General features: G+C 39.8%; 1 protein-coding gene across 2 annotated transcripts in view; it reads left to right on the top strand.

The window, feature by feature from the left end:
- Positions 1-2,125: 2,125 nt before the first annotated feature.
- The window catches only part of PDK1 (pyruvate dehydrogenase kinase 1), a 35,623-nt gene continuing 17,839 nt past the window's right edge, over positions 2,126-19,909 (top strand). Inside the window, exons 1-8 of one of the 2 annotated variants that reach the window (XM_079782883.1) lie at positions 2,126-2,370; positions 4,204-4,345; positions 6,547-6,618; positions 9,210-9,394; positions 9,701-9,796; positions 11,625-11,702; positions 13,145-13,221; positions 14,983-15,081. In XM_079782883.1, the coding sequence (XP_079639009.1) occupies positions 2,184-2,370; positions 4,204-4,345; positions 6,547-6,618; positions 9,210-9,394; positions 9,701-9,796; positions 11,625-11,702; positions 13,145-13,221; positions 14,983-15,081 (936 nt within the window). In that variant the 5' untranslated portion in view covers positions 2,126-2,183. Of the gene's footprint in view, positions 2,371-3,188; positions 3,824-4,203; positions 4,346-6,546; positions 6,619-9,209; positions 9,395-9,700; positions 9,797-11,624; positions 11,703-13,144; positions 13,222-14,982; positions 15,082-19,909 lie in introns of those variants that run through there. The other variant, XM_079782884.1, reaches the window with a different exon arrangement.

The following is a 19,909-nucleotide window of genomic DNA, read 5'->3' as shown; positions in this document are numbered from 1 at the left end:
TTTTTTAGGTAAGGAGACTAAGGCTCACAGAGGCTAAGTAGCACATTCAAGGTCACACAGCCATTACATGCCAGAGCCAGGACCTAAAATCAGAGCCCAAGTTCTTTTCATTGTACTGGATTGCTTCCCAATAATCCTCTCTGCACTGTCCTTATAAAACTGTTGTCTGGAGGCTAATGGTCATTGACAAGAACCCCTTCTTTCTCTGAAGCTGCCCATTTCACAGTCCATTGATTGTAACCATTGAACGTTTTTTTTCATGTGAGTCAGATCTACCTTTCTAAGTTTCCGCCCACAAGTTCTCCATCTGCTGTCTGAACCACTAAGAACAAAATCATTTTTTCACAGAGAAGGCTCTCTAATATTGGAAGATATGGTATAAAATTGTACCAGGTTGGTCCCTATCATATATGTTTGTAAGAGCAGGCATATCCGAAAGGGATCCTATCTGAATTGCATGCGGCTTTACTCCCAACCATGTAGACAGAACATTACTTAGTAATTACTTAGCACGTTAGTAGGCATTCAACAAACAGTCATAGAATGGATGAAAGCCGGCCAGAGTGGGGAGGTACAGAATATGGTTAGTGAGGCAGCAAACATATGAATGAGATAATTCCTCCTCCCTCATTACTTTCTCTACATATCATAGTCTTAATGTTCATACTGCTTCCTCTGAGGTATTTTTATCAAAGGCTTAACAACTACCATGTTAACAGAAATCTGAAAAAGAAAAAATGGTTAGAGGCACCATGACCACCATAGAGAAACGAATTGCTATTCTATGCCATAAATACATACTGCTGCTATTCTATGCCATAAATATAACAACTGCTTTGTCTTACTCCTCGAACCTTTGGAATGTTTGAACTCGGCACAAGAACCTTTCAAGTGGGCCAGAGTAGCTCTGTTCTCCAAACAACTGTTTGTAAAGCTAACAGGAAAACAGGCTTCCGACGACAAGGACTGATAATTAAAGCCATTCTTCGTAATCAGTAAAGAGCCATGCATATCTGAAAAACGACTTAGCTTTTATTAGTACCAATAGAAATTCCTTTTACTCATGTATTTCCCCTTCTTCTTCTTCTCATAAAACCCTCTGCCTTCACTCCATAATCGGAACGCTGTTTGGGTTTCTGCCGGAATCAGTGCTTCCAGAATATTTACTTTTTGTGTGATCTCAAACGCTTGTTTGCCTCTCACTTTGGATTTTTATTTTCATAGGTATACAAATGGATACATTTCACACCCATGGGAAAGTAATTTTGTTGCATCTAAGACATACCATAAAGCACTGGAGGTGGATAAAGGGGAAGAGCAGTGGAGAGAAGGTACAGCGGTGTTTTTCACTGTATCCTTTGCAGCTCTGTCTATGCGATCACACCAACATGAGGCACTGTCCAGTCTCATATTCACTATTTAGAAATCTGGGAAAGGTGGAGCGGCCCCACGGTGACCCTAAGACGACAGGTACAGAGATGGGCCGTTGAGTGCAGGGACCCTTTAAACACACTGCTGACTGTGCCAGGATCCTGCAGAGGATGCCTCAGGTTGCCTGCCAATGCTGTGCTCTTGGGGCTGCCGTCACTGATATATTTAGGGCCTCACTCCCCAGCGCTCACCACTCGTCTGCACGTGCCCCTGCTTGGCCAGGGGCGGCTCCTGGTCATTGACAAGAACCCCTTCTTTCTCTAAAGCTGCCTCAGTTTCCTCTCCGGTAAAAGTGGGGCTGGCATCGCAGAGGAGGGTTTCTGGACCGCGCTCCCCGCAGGACCCCACGCAGGCCCGACCCCGAGCCTTCGGGGCAGAGGCAGAGGAGGCAGGAAGGCGGGATCTGTCCCCAAAGGGCGTGGGAAGGGGGCGCACCCCACCGCCGGTGCGACTCGGCGGCCCCGGCCCCGCAGGCTTTCCCGGAGGAGCTGGGACCCGCCCGTCCCCGGGGAGGCGCCCAGCGGCCTCCCGCCGCCTGCCCTGCGCCCGCCGGCTCCGCCCCGCGCGCTCCCCGCCTCCCCGCCTCCCCCCTCCCTCCCCGGGACCCGGCCCCGCGGCGCGGGGGGCGGCGGCCGCGGCGTGACAGTTGCTGACAGAGCCCCGCCCCCGCGGCTCGCCACGTCCCGCACGTCCCGCCGCCCCGAGCCGAGCGGCCGCCTGGCGCGCGGGCTCGGCTCCTCCGCGGGCTCGGCATGCGGCTGGCGCGGCTGCTGCGCGGAGCCGCCTCGGCCGGCCCGGGCCCGCGCGCCCGCCGCAGCCTCGCCTCGGACTCGGCCTCCGCCTCCGGCCCGGCGCCCGAGCGCGGCGTCCCGGGCCAAGTGGACTTCTACGCGCGCTTCTCGCCGTCCCCGCTCTCCATGAAGCAGTTCCTGGACTTCGGTGAGTGCGGCCCGGCCTCGGCCTTTGTGCGCGGCCCCGGCCGCCCGCCCGCCGCGGAGCCCCCGGTCCTGCACCCCCGCCCCCCGCCCCGCCCAGCGCCTTAGGTGCTTCCTTCCTCCCTCGGGGCCGATCCGGACGCTCAGGTGCCGGGCCCGCAGGCCGGATCCAGAACCGGGGCGTGTGCCTCGTTCTGGTTATTGTTGAAAACCTGCAGGGCCCCGGCGGAACGGCAGCCCGGCCGGCAGCGCACGTGTGCAGGTCCGCCCCGGCGGCCAGGCCCCTGCCCGAGCCGGGCTTCTGGGGGAGGGCACCTCCGGGGGTCGTGGCAGACAATGCAGAGCGAAGATAAATGCCCGGTTTGGTATGATGATTGCACAGAATTGGCCTGACGAGAGGGAAGCAGGTTGTAACTGGCCCAGTGTCTCACGGAATGTTTTTCTTGTCACTGGCTTGAGTGTTTCCACCAATAGCATGTTCATTTCATCAGCAGCACGTAAGTCTTGAGCACGTGTGAAGTGCATGAGTGCAAGATGCACAGTTCACCCCCTAGAAGCGACTACCCACCTTCCTCTTTCTCTGATGGGTGGTGTGTGTGTGTGTTTCCTAGAAAGGATACAACAAATTACAGAGGAATTGCAAAGTTAGGCTCTTTGACCTTTCGTATGGGGGTGTTGAGGGGAAAAGGGAAAAACTCAGATACACTCGAATGAAGTCATAAAATTTAAGTGCAACAGTTACCTTCTGCATTGTGAGTGCTGTTAGGTCATGAATGGATCACTAGTGGGCTTTTGAAAGATACCAGCATGGCGCTGGCCACTTTATCTTAAAGTTGTGGTTTACAGGGGCAAATTTTGGGGGCTCACGTCCTTGGTTTTTGTTTTTATATGAAAATGACTCTAGTGTGATTAAGGGGTCAATTTGGCCTTGTTGACAAGTATACCTTTCAACTTTCACAAGAAAATGTCTTCCTTTAGTACCATCGTTCCTGCTGTTGACAATCTAAATTTTGCTAAGGTTGTCTTTTTACTGAAATAGCGAGATTACTAGTAAATCAGTGACTTTCGAATGCATTGCTGAAATGATCTGACTTTTCAGTTTAATTTAAAATGGAACCGCCAGCCAGAGGACGTTCTACAGTGGGCCTGCTTAGCATCCTGATGCAGGAGTGGAGGAATGAGCAGGCCGCTTTCCTGGAATTAGACAATTGAATAGGACCTGGGGTGGGAGGAGACACTGGAAGATGGTTGCTGAACAGGCATTGGTATTTTTTGCTCTTTGTTGCCTGAAAGCCCTTCTCTACACTTACTCTTTGGTTATAGTAATTAGTATAGTAGTTCCCATGCACATGACAGGATTTCTCTAATTAGTATAGTGGTTCCTGTGCCTCTGACAACATTTTCTGTTTCTTTGACAGGTACTCACTTCTCATAAACCAAGACTTAGGAAACACGTTGTAAATGATGGCAGCAGCAGTTTATATAGGGTAGGCCTTGCAGGTCCTGCTAATTAGACTCCTCACCTTGCTCAGACTGGCTCAGGTTGCATTCGTTCTAAGACAGGAAGTTACAGAAAGGATGCAAATAATGGAGACAGGAAAGTTTCTTCATTGCTCTACATAGCAATTGGAATGTCAGGAATTGGAAGGGTTATTCAGGATGCTCTGGAGACTGGGTTATCTTCTCCCTCGCCCTGCTTTCCTTACCCTGTCATTATGGCGATGCTACCCCTCTGAGGTTTCTGGCCCAGTAACTCCCTCTGTGTTTCTCCCTGCCTCTTGGCTTCTGCTGCCTTGTGGCTTCCACTCACGGCTCTTCCCACCGTGTCTGTTTTCAGGATCTGTGAATGCTTGTGAAAAGACCTCCTTTATGTTTCTGCGGCAAGAGTTGCCTGTGAGATTGGCAAATATAATGAAAGAAATAAGTCTTCTCCCAGATAATCTTCTCAGGACGCCATCAGTTCAATTGGTACAAAGCTGGTAAGATTGCTGTGTTTGCAGTTTCAATGGCAATGGGGTTGTGGACTAGACTCAAGTTAAGCAAATAAATCCCCCCCCCCCTTTTTTTTCCTCCTTAGTAGAATCTTAAGGTTGCTCTTCAGTAGAATCCTGGATGCTACCACTCCTTGGTTTTGAGAAAAACAATCAGAATTGCACAGAAATGCAGACACTAAGCTTAAGATTTGTTTTATTCAGTCTGCAGGGATGTTATAATAATATATGCCATTTGTTGACGTGAGGAATTTATATACAGCACCTTTAATCCATTCCACACCCTACCAAGTAGTCCTTATTATCTCCATTTTACAGATGATGAAACAGGTTCCAACAGATGAAGTTTTTTTTTGCCTAGTACTGGAATTGGGATTCAAACCTGGATTTTTTTTGTTTCTACTATACTATGCTACTGTCAGATGAAATGTATTAAAAAGTGCATATATTATTATAAACTGAATTTATTTTATTGAAGTATATCTTTATAAGTCACAAGTTAAAATCCTTTTCATTTAAAAAACAATTAGAAGTTATTGGAATTGTATAGAAACTGATCTCTCTTCCAAAAAAAAAATGACAAAAGAGTTATGAAGGGTGTACAACATATGTGGCCACCTATATACATTCTTCCTTGTTAATGTTATTAACTTAATCGTTCTCTTAATCACTAAGCATTTCAAACGGAAGAGTCTGTCAGAGTTCAGTTTAAATGGATAAAATTTAGCTGCAAGACATTTCCCAATAATGATTCATGAAGATCCTTGCTTTCCTTTTGTAGGCAGTATAGTTGGTGCAAGAAGCTGATCTAACATCAATTTTAAATAATAAATGAAAGAGAAGATACTTTTCTCTGGAAGCTTATGTACTGCAGTGCACATAAGCCTGTTTTTTTTTAATTCTTCATTAAAAAATAGCATATGTTGCATTTAAAAATCCGATCTGTGCCTACCATGTTGTAAGTATTCAGATCTCTCTTGAATAAAAGAGCACAGTTTTTCTTGACAACGAAGAGAAAATTAATAGTTAAAGGAGACCTGTAGGTATCAGAGTCACTTAACTCTGGAATGTAGAGAGGCAAGTTGTTTGTCAGCAACAGCTTTCCATGCCAACATATGGATTTGCAGATTTTAAAAACACTTTAATTCCCTCCTCCCCTGCCCCTCCCCATGTCTGCTGAGTTAGGGCAGTTAAACAGACCTTGTACTCTTGAAGATCATTGAATGATAGCGGCGTGTTTTTAGCTCTGGCCCTGCACTACCATTGTGCTGGTGGTATGACCTTGAGAAAGTCATTTGGACATTATTTGGCTCCTTCCTTAACAGGTAATTTACTACCTTGAGATGTTAGATAAACTAAAACCTACATTCCCATGACTTTTGTGTTTTTGTTCAGTTCTGTTTAAAAGAACTAGGTGGTATAGATTGTAGGCTTTTAACAAATATTTGTTGATTGGACATGAACATCTAAAATTAAGGTTTAAAACACAGACCTTTAAGTTAGACTCTTAGGCCAAGATAGGCTGGGATTTACATTTTACTGAGACTAAGACAAGGCATTTGCCCATGATCACATAGTTATTGGTTATAGACACAGTTCTCATGACAATCATCATTTATACTGTAATTTACAGTGGTAAGTTTAGGAAGTATAAAAGCTATTTTAGCCTGGCTGGTGTGGCTCAGTGGTTGAGTGTCAACCCATGAACCAAGAGTCACTAGTTCCATTCCTGGTTTGATTCCATGTCAGGTGGCAGGCTCGATCCCCAGTAGGGGGCATGTAGGAGGCAGCTGATTGATGTTCCTCTCTCATTGCTGTTTCTATCTTTCTATCCCTCTCCGTCTCTCTTAAAAAAAAAAAAAAAGAATAAAAAATTTAAAAAGCTACTTATTAAAGATAACTATTTTAGATTATAGAAGTTTAAAAAAATAGAAGAGGTAGGAAATCTTACATAGGTCAAATTTAACCTATGCTTTTAGGAGAAAATATGCACATTCTGCTAGTTTGAGCCAGGAACTTTGCTCAAATGTGATTATGTATAAAAAATCCCACTTCAACCATACTGGTAATTTAGAGCACTATACCAAATTAAAAAATAAGAAATGTTAAAAATCCCTTTTGAGCATTTTCACAATATTGAACTCTCAAAATGTGAAAGAACAAGGTTACCCTGTTGATTTGTATTTTAGGTATATCCAGAGTCTTCAGGAGCTTCTTGATTTTAAGGACAGAAGTGCTGAAGATGCTAAAGCTATTTATGAGTAAGTGTACTATTTTGACCTAATTCTGAACATAATTTTTGTACCCTTTAAACATCATATAAAGATATAAATTGATTAACTTTTAGTTTCCCACTATAGTGGAACATGTGGCAGGATAATTGTCTAAAGCAGCCCATACGGGCAAGGCAAGTAACATAAAGCAGGAAACTGTCCTGGGAACAAGAAATGCTTCATGCTCCTCTGATCTCTAGTGTAAGAAAAAACACAGCTTAAGAGTGGTGGTCAACAGGTATCTAGATGTGGCCTCAGTGCCCCTGGATGGAAGGCGAGGACTTTTCACCTGGAGAGTGCATGCGTCTAAAGGTCAGCCACCCTCAGCTCCAGCCGATCCTTGCCATACCGAAACACCACCCAGGTCATTTAAGTTTTTTGTGTGTTTAAAGAAAAGTCACAAGTCGGGATTTTTTGTTAATCTTCCCCTGATGATATTTTTTCCATTGATTCTTAGAGAGAGTGGTGGAAGAGAGGGATGGAGGGGGAAGAGAGAGAGAGGGAGGGAGAGAGAGAGAGAGAGAGAGAGAGAGAGAGAGAGAGAGAGAGAGAGAGAGAGAAAACATCAATGTGAGAGAGACACTTTTTTGGTTGCCTCCCGCATACTCCGGACCAGGCTGGGGATCGAACCTGCAACCCAGGTATGTGTCTTTGTCTGGGAATCGAACCAGCAACACTTCGGGGCATGGGCCAATGCTCTAACTACGGAGCCACACCAGGCACCCATCTAGATTTTTAATGTAAAATCTCCCAATTTTGAATGATAAGCAACTAATTAAAAAATGTTAAAAATACTGAAGGCCTACAAAAAATGTCTGTGGGTCTCTAGTTTATGACCTGTGGTTTGTAAGATAATGTAAGTAATATGACCACTTCAATGACCAACATATCAGAACTGGTAAACCCAAGTAGTCCCCTCAGGCAGTTGCCTTCTTATTCCAATGAATGTTGGTCAAAAGTTGGAGACCACCTCTTTTGTTGTCCTCAGTCTTTAATACCTTTTTTTGACTGTCTGTAAAGGTGATGGCAACACTTCATTTTTAAAACTTCAGTTTTATGATTTTGGTCTGAAAATAACATCAGGATGTACTCTGTGATGCTTATGGAGCACATTTTGCATGAATGATATTTAATCTTTAAAACAACTCAATTGAGATACTACTTTCTGTACAAAGAGATTAAGTAACTTAAGGTAGCATAGAGGTCAAATAGCTAGCAAATGGTAGTGCCCAGATTTGGGCACAAGTAGCCTTAAAAGTAAACATTATGTTACTTTTATGTTACATGGATTATGTTATTGAACCTTCTGGAAACAGTCATTCAGAGCAGTTAAGAAGAATAGTACTGTTTTGTACATTAAAAAAGGAGAGAAAGGTGATGCCCTGGTCAGTTGCTCAGTAGTTAGAGTGTCAGCCCATGGACTGAAGGGTCTTTGGTTCGATTCCTGGCCAAGGACACAAATCTCTGTTGAAGTTCAATCCCCAGCCCCCATCTGGGCATGAGCAAGAGGCAACCAATCGCAGTGTTTCTCTCACATCAATGTTTCTCTCCCTCCCCATCCTCTCTCTCCTTTCTACTCTCTCTAAAAAAATCAATGGAGAATGTATCCTTAGGTAAGGATTAAAAAAAATAATAATAAAAAAGAGGGAAAGGTGAAATAAACTAATAAAGGGGTGACTAGAAATGATGAACTGTTTGCCGTTTTTGAGGAGTTTTCTTGTTTGTATTTTGGATTAACAGTTTGGTTTTGAAGCTAATTACAAACTAGGAATTTCAAAAATGTTTTGAGCTGTAAGAGCATCATTGGAATAAGTTAATAGTACTCCAGATGATGACTTTGAATGGGAAAGCACTCATTCGAAAATGTAAATTCTGATGGGTATGTTACAAAATGGATTTTATTACTTCCTAATTAAGACTCCTTTTCTATTTTATTTAGTTCTTTAAATTATCCATGCAAGAATGTCTTCTAAATGACAGAAATGGGAAGGCCAGATGATTTGAAAATTTTTCGTTTCACACAACAGTTGACTTTTCCTCTCCCATTTTTAAACTTATAGGATGAGTGAAATTAGAATTTTTTTCCTACTTTTCTGTTCTAAGTGGTTCTTTCTCTCTCTGAGCCCCAGGGAATAGTTCCAAAGCAGACAGGCTTTATTGGCTCATTCATCTTCATTCCTTACAGAGCATGTGTTCCCTAGAAGCAAGTGCTCCGTCTTCTCTTAGACCGAATGTCCCTGAATACTGTCCTCATAGTGAGTGCTCAGATGACCCCAGCTGACAATGGTTACAGGAAAACCATAGCATTTTTAGGATTATGTTTTGTTGCAGCCTTCCTTTAAGACTTTCAAGAAAATAATTAAATTTCAAACGTTTTATTTTGGAGGTTCTTATACTGTCACAGACTCAGTATATTTAATGATCTGAAATATATTTATAGAGGTGTAGGACAACATGCACTGAGGCTTCTTTTGCTGAATTAGGGATTGCTTGCCTAGTGTAGTTGGTTAAACTTAGATTTTAGTATTAGATTCACTTGTCAAAAATACTTGGCTGTATTGAGAGACAGGTTTGTTTAGCTTTACAGATACCGTGATACGGATCAGGAACCGACACAATGACGTGATTCCCACCATGGCTCAGGGTGTGATTGAATACAAGGAGAGCTTCGGGGTGGATCCTGTCACCAGCCAGAATGTTCAGTACTTTTTGGATCGCTTCTTCATGAGTCGAATTTCAATTAGAATGTTACTCAATCAGCACTGTAAGTGTCTGGAAGTCAAGAAAAGAAGCTAAATAAAGTGTATTGGTATATTTTAAATTTATTTAGAAAACTTCCCTTTAAGGAAAATGTTTAATTTTACTTTTTTTTATGTATTAAAAGTAAATAGACTGCTGTACAGAGGAGGTGTATTTATTGAATGTAAAATACTGTGTTTATGTTTATGTTTAAGAAAAATGTTTGTTCTATTGTTCAAGTACCGGTTAGAGAAACAGTTTTCAAATCTGGAAATGGGCTTTGGATGTTTTAGCTTATTTTATTTGTCTCTGATGTTTCATTTCTTAATAGCTTTGTTGTTTGGTGGGAAAGACAAAGGAAGCCCATCTCATCGAAAACACATTGGAAGCATAAACCCAAACTGCAATGTAGTTGAAGTTATTCAAGGTAAATACTTACACTTCTCCTTTCAGAAAGGATGTAGGAATCAAAATGGTTGAATGTTAGTTCTTGCTATTAAAACAGCTGTTTATATCCCGAGATAAAAATGTTAGGAGTGAATATGTGGGTTTGCAAATAACTTTATAATGCTAATTGTGCCTTATGTATAGGATATTTGCTCATACAATGTTTTGTTAGGTAAAGTATGGTGATGCTATGTGGGTATCTGTTTCACTTCAAAAATTTTAAGCCCCTTTCCCCTTTCTAATTCCCTATCTAGGAGCCATAATTTATAATTGGTTTGCATCTTTCCACACTTTTTTCTGTTTATACCACATACCAGAGGCCCGATGGGGTCTTTCGGCCTGGCCTGCGCCCTCTGGCAATCCAGGACCCCTCTCCAGCTGGCCCGATTCAGACATGAGGGAACCTGATTCCTGCAAGCCCAATCCAGACAGGAGGGAGCCCGATCCTGTGCTTTGAGTGTCTGCCCCCTGGTGGTCAATGCACGTCATAGCGACCGGTCGACCTATCGTTCGGTCTCTTAGGCTTTTATATAGATAGATAGATATACACACACATATGATTGCTGGTCTTATGTTGTTTATTTAGAAAATGGGGTAATCTATGTATATTTTTCTACAAGTTTACAGACATTGTACCATGTTCAGTATATATAGGTTTTTGAATGGCTGTATGGATGTACCAGAATCTATTAGTCCATCCTCCACCCCCCCATTTTTTTAAAACTCTTTCTTAATTTTGTTTTCCAGAGAGAGGAAGGGAGAGAGAAAAAAAACCATTAATGATGAGAGAGAAACACTGATTTGTTGCTTACTGCATGCCCCTTACTGGGAACCAAGCGTATAACCCAGGCATGTGCCCTGACTGGAATCAAACCTTGTCCTCCTGGTCATGAGTGTCTACTCAACTGCTGAGCCACACTGGCCGGGCCATCCTTTGATGCACATAGTTTGTTTTCATTTTTTTTCTTTTTCTTTTTCTTTTTTTTGTTTTCATTTTTTTTCTAACCAACAATACTGCAGTGCACATCTTTAGATATCTGCTGACTTTTGATATTATTTTAGAAAGGAAGATTCCTAGAATTAAAAACATTTAAAGTGCACTTAAAATTTTGATACATCCCATAAGGTAACAAACAGTGAATGAGAGTGTCTTTCCTAAACCCTCACCAACTCTAAATGTTTGTTATATGTATTGCAAATATTTTTTTAGCCTGCTGTTTTTCTTTACTTTGTTTAATGTGTCTTGTACCTTTTTAATATATATAATATATATGTAATATATATAATATATATATTTATATATGTGTATATATGTGTGTGTGTGTATATGTATATATAATACACACACATATATAATATATATATATTATTGACTTCAGAGAGGAAGGGAGAGGGGGAGAGAGAGAAAAACCAGTGATAGGAGAGAATAATTGATTGGCTGCCTTCTGTATGCTCCCTACTGGGGATTAAGCTGGCAACCTGGGCATGGGTCCTGACCAGGAATCAAACCATGACCTTCTGGTTTATAGGTCAACAATCAACCCCTGAGTCAGACCAGATGGGCTATGGTGTCTTTTTCTATATAGATGTGGGTTTTGCTTGGTTTTTTTTTGGTATTGTATCTGTCATTTCTCCTTTATGGCTATTAGGCTTTGTCATGTCATATTTAAAAACTAAGATTTTGAAAGTATATTTTCTTCTATAAAAAGTTTGAAAATTTCATTTGTCAATACTATTGCCATCTTAATGCATGAAACAGATATAAATTTATTTAATGCTTTTTTTTTTGTTGTTTTGATTCATACTAGATGGCTATGAAAGTGCTAGGCGTCTTTGTGATCTGTATTATATTAACTCTCCTGAACTAGAGCTTGAAGAACTAAATGGTAAGCCTGATGCTGTCTATTCCTCAATGATCACTGTTTTGATGACTTGACAAGGAACTATAAGGATAATTTAGATTTGTTTTAATATAAAAGGACTTTTTGTCAGTTTCTTCATATGAAAGCCGAGTGAGAGAAATCATGTTAAAACATATTTGTGTGTGTGTGTGTGTGTGTGTGTGTGTGTGTGTGTGTGTATTTAATGTAGTTGGATTCTTTCTGAAAGACCTTTTGGTCTTTCCCATTAAAATTTTTTAAATTGATAATGTTTATTCTTTACTTATTTTTGGTTTTCTGGTTAGAAAAAGTGGAAAAGTGGTGCCAAGAAAATTCCATTTGACTTTTATATGCACTTCAATAATGTAAGGTTTACCCTAGAATATTTTTACTTCCTGAGTTGTAAATCATTGTTTACTATTGAGGAAGTAGAAAGACTGGAGGTGTAAGGAAGAAATAAAGACGCTCATTTATTTGAGAATCTGTTTATCTCTAATGGTCTTTTTTTCACCCTGATAGTGCCTTTTAGACAAAATACTGTTTTTCCTAGAGGTAGGGTAGTTTAAAAGCGGGGAAAACATTTCCTAAGTTAACATGACCCTTTGAGAAGAATAAAATTAAACAGTTTTTACTAAGTTGTATTCTGGACAGCAGTGGACGTTACCCAATTGAAAATAGAATTGTTTGGTGTTTTTCTAAAGCCGTATTAATGCTTTTGGCCCATAATGGTACATTCAGTAAATAAGAATCACAGTGCACCAGCGATAGTTTGGGAACCTGAACTACTCTGGGCAGTTTCCAGATGTCCCACCATGTTTCCAAGGGGCACTTTATTCCGAGGGGAATCCAGTTTGTTGGCTACATTAGAATCCTCGGGTACGGTGAGCCTATTCCTTTGCTCTGCCCGACATTCTGTTTTACACACTATCTGCCCACCAGGGCACCTATTAATGGTTGAATGTAAAATCAGCATCCCTGGGTAAATTGATGCCAACTTAATTTTTTTCTTCAGATCTATATCCATGGAAATGCCTGAAATAAAACAGGAAACATTCCACCTGGGTGAAACATTTTTTAAAATGGCTTAAAAATAGAATGTGTTTATGTAAGTTGGACCATGGGATTTATAGACTGTAACACTTTCTTTGGAGAGTAAAATTTGGACCTTAAGGTTGAGTGTCCTTTAAAAAGACTGGCCATCATAGAGAAGAATGGGAAGAAGGGTTGGTTATTTGTGATGCAGGACTCATGTTGTCACTGTCAGGTATTAATCTAAGTGAGCATGGGGTTCAGAAACTAATACGGTGAAGAACTGGTGTGGCACTTCTCCCCCAAATGATGCTAGCCTCCATGGTAAATGTTTTCTTTTCATCACTACACAATATATTCTTTAAAATGCTTTAAGCACATCTCTCTGTACTTTTATATTTTTCTCTTCTGCTCTGTAGCAAAATCACCAGGACAGCCAATACAAGTGGTTTATGTACCATCCCATCTCTATCACATGGTGTTTGAACTTTTCAAGGTTTGTAAAATAGTATTACATAACCTATATCAGTCCTTTCCTGAGGTTAGGAATCTGCTCTGAAAGTTAAATACTCTACCGGGTTTTCTTCCGTTTAATTAAAAGATGTCATTTCATGTTCAGCGTCATGTCACATTCCTGGAGATCAGCCTTTTGACAGCGCTGATGGGCACCTCAGTGTGGTGGTAAGCTCAGCCTGGGGAGGCAGAAAGACCTGGGTTTGAATTCCAGTTCTGCCACTTAATTATGTGTGTGACCTCGGCCAAGTCGCTCAGCCTTTCTGAGCCTCTGTTTCCTCTTCTGGAAAACAAGGGTAATACTATCCAGGTTATTATGAAGATTGGCGACAACATACTGAATGTCCAATACAATTTCAGCACAGTGTAGGGGCTCCTTAAGGTTCTATTTTTTTACAAAACAAACACTTAGAAGAATGATTCTTAACTTTCCATACCTGCTGTATGCTTTTTTTTTTCTTTTGAGAAAGTCATTTATATTAATGTACAGGGCTTCTGCTGTTATATTTGCTCTTTACAACAAATTTTGAAAACTAAAAAAATTATGCTAGTAATGTTGAGAATACATCCCCCCCAATTACACTTGCTGGTGGACAGGAAAGTGGGTGATGAGAAGTGGTACAGGCCCCTGAGGCTGAAAATGGCACCCTAAGTCAAGCTGTAGTCTCTGTTACTTTAGTTACCTTGTCTTCAGCCAGCAGCAAATTAGAAGAGAGAAGATGTGGCTTTCAGCCTGATAAGGAAAATGAAAAATATACTGAAACAGAAAAACTGATGGAATAATAATAATGTCTTAGAACTGCAAGGTTTCAAGAGTGCTCTTTTGTTCTAAGACAGCAAGAAAATATCTAATCCTTCCAAAAATATTTCAAAGTGATTAAATAATTGATTGGCACTTAAAGGATTAAAACTAATTTTTCCCTTGAAATTTCAGAACATAAAGATCTTGTTCCCCATGATGCTTAATAAAAGAAATACTACCGTGTTATATAAGCAATTTTATATAATGTCAGTAGTAATAGCTTCCATATGGAACCTAATCTTAAAGGGCCTTCGGTAGAGATGATAGAATCTGCTCCTTAGGGAGATTGGTGTGCCTGGTCACACTTATTTCCAAAGTCCTGTCTTTTGCCTTTTTTGCTTTATCTAGTCTTACCAATTTCTACTCCAGTGCTACACGCCATGTTATCACTTAGTGCTTATGACAGGTTGGCAGTTTGTACGCTGTATCTTTTAGAAATTGTTCCAAACAGTTTTACAAGTAAATGTCCTTAGTTTTAAACTAATGGTAAATTGGATTAGTTTATATCACTATAAGACCATTGCTGTAAATAGTATATGAAATTTTTTTTCTTAAAGCAATTTGTGATAAAATGTTTCTTATAAAAAGAGATGAAAGTTTTCAAAAATAGATTTGTCTGTTATCTACTAAATTGTAAAAACATTTGGGTAAAATTTTCTGCTTTAATGTAAACTACTTTAAAGTGTTAAAACATCTGGTTTTGCAAAATATACAGAATTTAGTTGAAATCTTTAAATCAAAATGTCTCACAACTCCTCCAAAACTGACTTCATAATTTTCTTAAAAGTAATTCTTTAAATATGGTTGTAAGAATAATGATTCTTTGGCATATTTCCATTGAATTAAAACTTTTAAAATTTCAAGTAGTGCATATTAGTTGAAAATTATAATTACTTTCTTTTTTAAAAGTTGTATTTTTAATGTAAACCTAATGTATTTCAGAATGCAATGAGAGCAACCATGGAATACCATGCTGACAAAGGTGTTTATCCACCTATTCAAGTCCACGTCACCCTGGGTACTGAGGATTTGACTGTGAAGGTAAATGCTTTTTCTTTTATTTTTTTAAAGTTGATATACAGGCATGCACATAATTTCTAGAAGGCATAATTTATCATTAGGAGAAAGAAATCCTATCCCTTATACCTAATAAGCACATTGTTTCATTTTTCTGACAGATTATGGAATTATCACTTGAGTCTATTTCTGTTCTGGTCCCTAATTCAGATGATTCATGTTAAAGTCAGTCCTGGAGGCAGACAGCTTAGCAGTGATCATGAATATTCACTTCGATAAATCTAAAATATTTGGGTATTTGCAGTGTTATGTAGATAGTAAATAATTTTTCATTTTTTAAAACAATATGTTTTTATTGATTTCAGAGAGAGGAAGGAAAAGGGAGAGAGAGAGTCTTCTCCCTTTTTTGGGGGTCAGTCTAGCTAAAAGTTGTCAATTTTGTTATTTTTTTTTCAAAAAACCAATTCTTTATTTTGTTGATTTTTCTCCACTGTTTTCAATTCTGTATTTCATTAATTTCAACTCTAATCTTTATTATTTTCTTCTTTTTGCTTCCTTTGGAGTTAGTTTGCTCCTTTTTTAGTTTCTTAGGATGGAAGTTTAGGTTATTGATTTGAGACATTTTACAGCTAAAAATGTCCCTTTAGACACTCTTTCTCTGTGTCCCATACATTTTTTGTGTTGTGTTTTCATTTTCATTCATTTCAAAGTATTTTCTAATTTCCTTGTGATTTCTTCTTTGACCCATTGGTTATTTAGTAGTCTGTGCTAATTTGCATATGCTTGTTAACTTCCCACATTTTGTTCTATTATTGATTTCTAATTTTATTGCATTTTAGCCAGAAATACAGTTGTATGATTTTAATCATTTTACATTTATTGAGACTTGTTTTATGGCCCAACAAATGGACTATCCTGGAAAACGTTCCATGTGTACTTGAGAAAAATGTGCATTCTGCTGTTGTTGCATGGAGTGTTCTATAGATGGTTGTTAGGTCTTGTTGGTGTATGGTCTTGTTTAAGTCTTCTATTTCCTGTTCTTTTGTTGAGTTGTCGTAGCCATTATTGAAAGTGGTACATTGAAGTCTCCAACTATTATTTTGAATTGTCTGTTTCAATTGCTGTTACTATAGGATCTGTTTGACATTTTGTCATATATAGTCTCTATATCCTATGTCTCTTTTAATTCTTTATTTCTCCATTCCTGATGTATTTTCTGTTAAAATGTTTTCTAATGAACCATTTTAATTTTCTCCTTGTTTCTTTTTTAAAAAATATGTTTTTATTAATTTGAGAGAGAAAGGAAGGGAGAAGGGAGAGAGATAGAAATGTCAATGATACAGAAACATCTAATCGGCTGCCTCCTGCACCCCCCCTAATGGGGATCAAGCCCACAACCCAGGCATGTGCCCTAAACGGGTATCGAACTGGCAACCTCTTGGTTCGTGGGTCGATGCTTAATCCACTGAGCCACGCCAGCTGGGCATGCAATTATTTTTTAAATAATATAGGAGAAAAAATTTACAAACAAAAAATATACTTATACTATCCTTTATATTTAACTATATAGTTTTCTAGGTAAATATATGGCCTTTATTTCTTCATGTGGATTTGATATATGCTGTCTAGGTGTTCTTTCATTTCAGGCTGTTTTTTGATAGGGCAAGTCTACCAATGGTGAATTCTCTCAATGTTTGCTTACCAGGTGTACCAGTTAATAATGCAGATTTTTTTCAATAGGTGGAGTTATACATATGTTGATATATATGCGATTTGATATGTATGCTATTTTGTTGTATTGACAACAAGCTTCAAAACATCATATGTCAAATTTTCTGAAGGTATTAACATCATAGATATTTTTATGCTTAAAAATGTCGAATTTTGTGCCAAAAAAGCATTTGCGGAAAGTTTTAATTCATTATTTTGAAGAAAAGTGCTGCTGGAAGTTATTGTCTACTTCAGGAAGCTTATGGTGAACATGCTCCATCTCAAGATACTTGTGAACACTGGCTTAAACGCTTTAAAAGTGATGATTTTGATGTGAAAGACAAAGAATATCCAGATCAACCAAAAAAGTTTCAAGACTAACAATTACAGGCATTATTGGGTGAAGATGCATGTCAAACTCAAAAACAACTTGCAGAAAGATTAAACGTTGCTCAGCAAACAATTTCCGATCGTTTACAAGCAATGGGAAAGATATTAAAGGAAGGAAAATGGGTGCCACATCAACTGAACGAAAGACAAATGGAAAACTGAAAAGCCATCAGTAAAATGTTGCTTCAATGGCATGAAAGAAAGTCTTTTTTGCATTGAACTGTGACTGGCAATGAAAAGTAGATTTATTTTGAGAATCCCAAATGCACAAAATCATGGGTTGATCCAGGTCACCCATCAACATCCACTGCAAGGCCAAATCCTTTGGAAAAAAGACCATGCTCTGCATTTGGTGGGATCAGGAAGGTGTGGTATATTATGAGCGTCTAAAACCAGGTGAAACTGTGAATACTGATTGCTACCAACAACAAATAATCAATTTGAACCACACTTTGATCGTAAAACGACCAGAATGTGCCAGAAGACACGGCCAACTAATTTTGTTTCATGATAACGCACCATCACACACTTCAAAACCAGTTAAAGACCCGTTAAAAGATCTTGCCTGGGAGGTATTAACTTACCTGCTGTATTCACCAGACCTTGCTCCTTCAGATTACCACTTGTTCCGATTGCTGGCACACGCACTTTCTGAGCAGCACTTCAAAACATACGAAGTAGTGGAAAATTGGGTCTCTGAATGGTTTGCCTCAAAACAAGAAAAGTTCTATTGGGACGGTATCCACAAATTACCCGAAAGATGGGGGAAATGTGTAGCTAGCAATGGACATTACTTTGAATAATGCACTTTTGATGTTTCTCTTGAAATTATCGTGTTTTCTTTGATTACAAAATATGCATTATTAACCGGTACACCTGGTATGTGAGAACTAGTGGCTCTGTGCATGAAATTTGTGAACGGTAGGGTCCCTAGGTCTGGCTGGCGATCAGGGCTGATAGGGGCCTTCTGGCTGCTGACCGGGGCCTTCCTTCCCCAGCTGCCAGCTGCTGGCCGGGGCCTTTTTTCGCTCCATGCCACCCCTTGATGGTCAGCACACGTCATAAAGAGGGATCGGTCTCCCAGTCGAACTCCTGTGGGGACACTTTGCATATTAGCCTTTTATAGTATATAGATAGATGTCTTAATTTTTTCTTCATTTTTGAAGGATAATTTTGCTCGGTATAGACTTCTTAGTTAGTCTTTTGCTTTCAGCACTATGAATATGTTAACCCTACTTAACCTTAGGTCCTGCTTATACAGAAACTCAAGGTCAGTCAGAGGTGAAAGCTTAGGGATCTGTTCAGGTTTTTCCTGAGCATGAGCATAGCCCTAGACATTAACATGACCTTCTGGATTCTCAGAGCTTTTTAAACCCCTTTATATATCTCATTCCCTAGCTTTTCTTATTAAGCTTTTTGGTTAGCCTATTGTTTGCCTTAACTGTTGTATATTGCCTCAGGTGGCCCTAAATTTTATTATCTCTAATTGTGGTATTTTTTTCCTCTCACTTTTTAATTTCTTTGTTTTTTAAATGAAATCTTCATTGTTCAAAGTATTACATTATGTCCTCCCTTCCCCCCCATTGACCCCTGCTAATCCATCCTCCTCGCCCCTTCCCCTGTCCCTCACTCCAGACCTTCACCACCCTGTTGTGTGTGTGTGTTCATGGGTTATGCATATATGCATACAAGTTCTTTAGTTGATCTCTTCCCACCCACCTACCCACCTCCTCCTTCCCTCTGAGATTCTACAGTCTGTTCCATGCTTTTATGTCTCTTTAAAAAATTTTTATTTAGTAATTTTTAGAGAGAGAGAAAGGGAGAGAGATATTTGTTGTTCCACCCATTGATTCATTTATTGGTTGACGCCTGTATGTGCCCTGACCTGCATTCTTTGGTGTCTCGGGAGGATGCTCTAATCAACTGAGCTACCTGGCCAGGGCACCTCTGATTGTTTTTGAGGAATGTTTCTGATAATGGGAAGTGGGTTCATGCAATATGTTTTTGCATTGGGAGCTCAGAATCGGGTCAGAAAAATGTAGTGGCTGCTAGGCTGCTGCTTGCATTCTGATTGCATGTTATTGTTGGGGGTGGGAATAAGGCAGTTAAGACACCACAAGTCTCACTGTTGTTTTTCTTGACTGCATGCTCCCAAGATTGCCACAAGACTTTGGTTAATTTCCAGAGCTGAACAAAGTTGATTCTGACAATTTTTGCCTTTTTCCTGGTGATCTGATGGAGGAGAGAATTTTTGGAGCTCCTTTCTCCACTATTTTTGCTGACATCGTTCTTGCTGTTCCTATTGAGAATACGTATGCTTATTCCAATCCCCATTCTTTTGTATGTGACCAATCTGATTTGTGAGATTTTGTTTAATTGAAGCTTTTAAGATCTTTTTTCAGCTCTATTCTGAAATTTTATAATAATATGACTTAGTGTGGGCCTTTCCATTGGGCTGGACCTTCATCCTTTCTTCCAGTGGTCATATGTGGAGGATGTTGGGCTTTGTGATATGATCCTCTCTTTTTTCATATCTTTTTTCTTCCGTTTTTTTTTTTAATCTGTTTAACTTTTTATTCTACTCTGTGAGATTTCCTTGACTTTAAATTACTAGCCCTTCTGTTGACCTTTTAGTTTTACTCTCTTATGAGAATCATTGACCAGCTGCCTCCTGCATGCTCCCCCACCGGGGATTGAGCCTGCAACCTGGGCATGTACCCTGACCGGGAATCGAACTGTGACCTCCTGGTTC

This window comes from Cnephaeus nilssonii (assembly GCF_951640355.1).
Source record: "Cnephaeus nilssonii genome assembly, chromosome: 10".
Lineage (NCBI taxonomy): Eukaryota > Metazoa > Chordata > Mammalia > Chiroptera > Vespertilionidae > Cnephaeus > Cnephaeus nilssonii.
The sequence above is the reverse complement of the archived record's forward strand: the minus strand, read 5'-3'. Positions and strand labels throughout refer to the sequence as shown.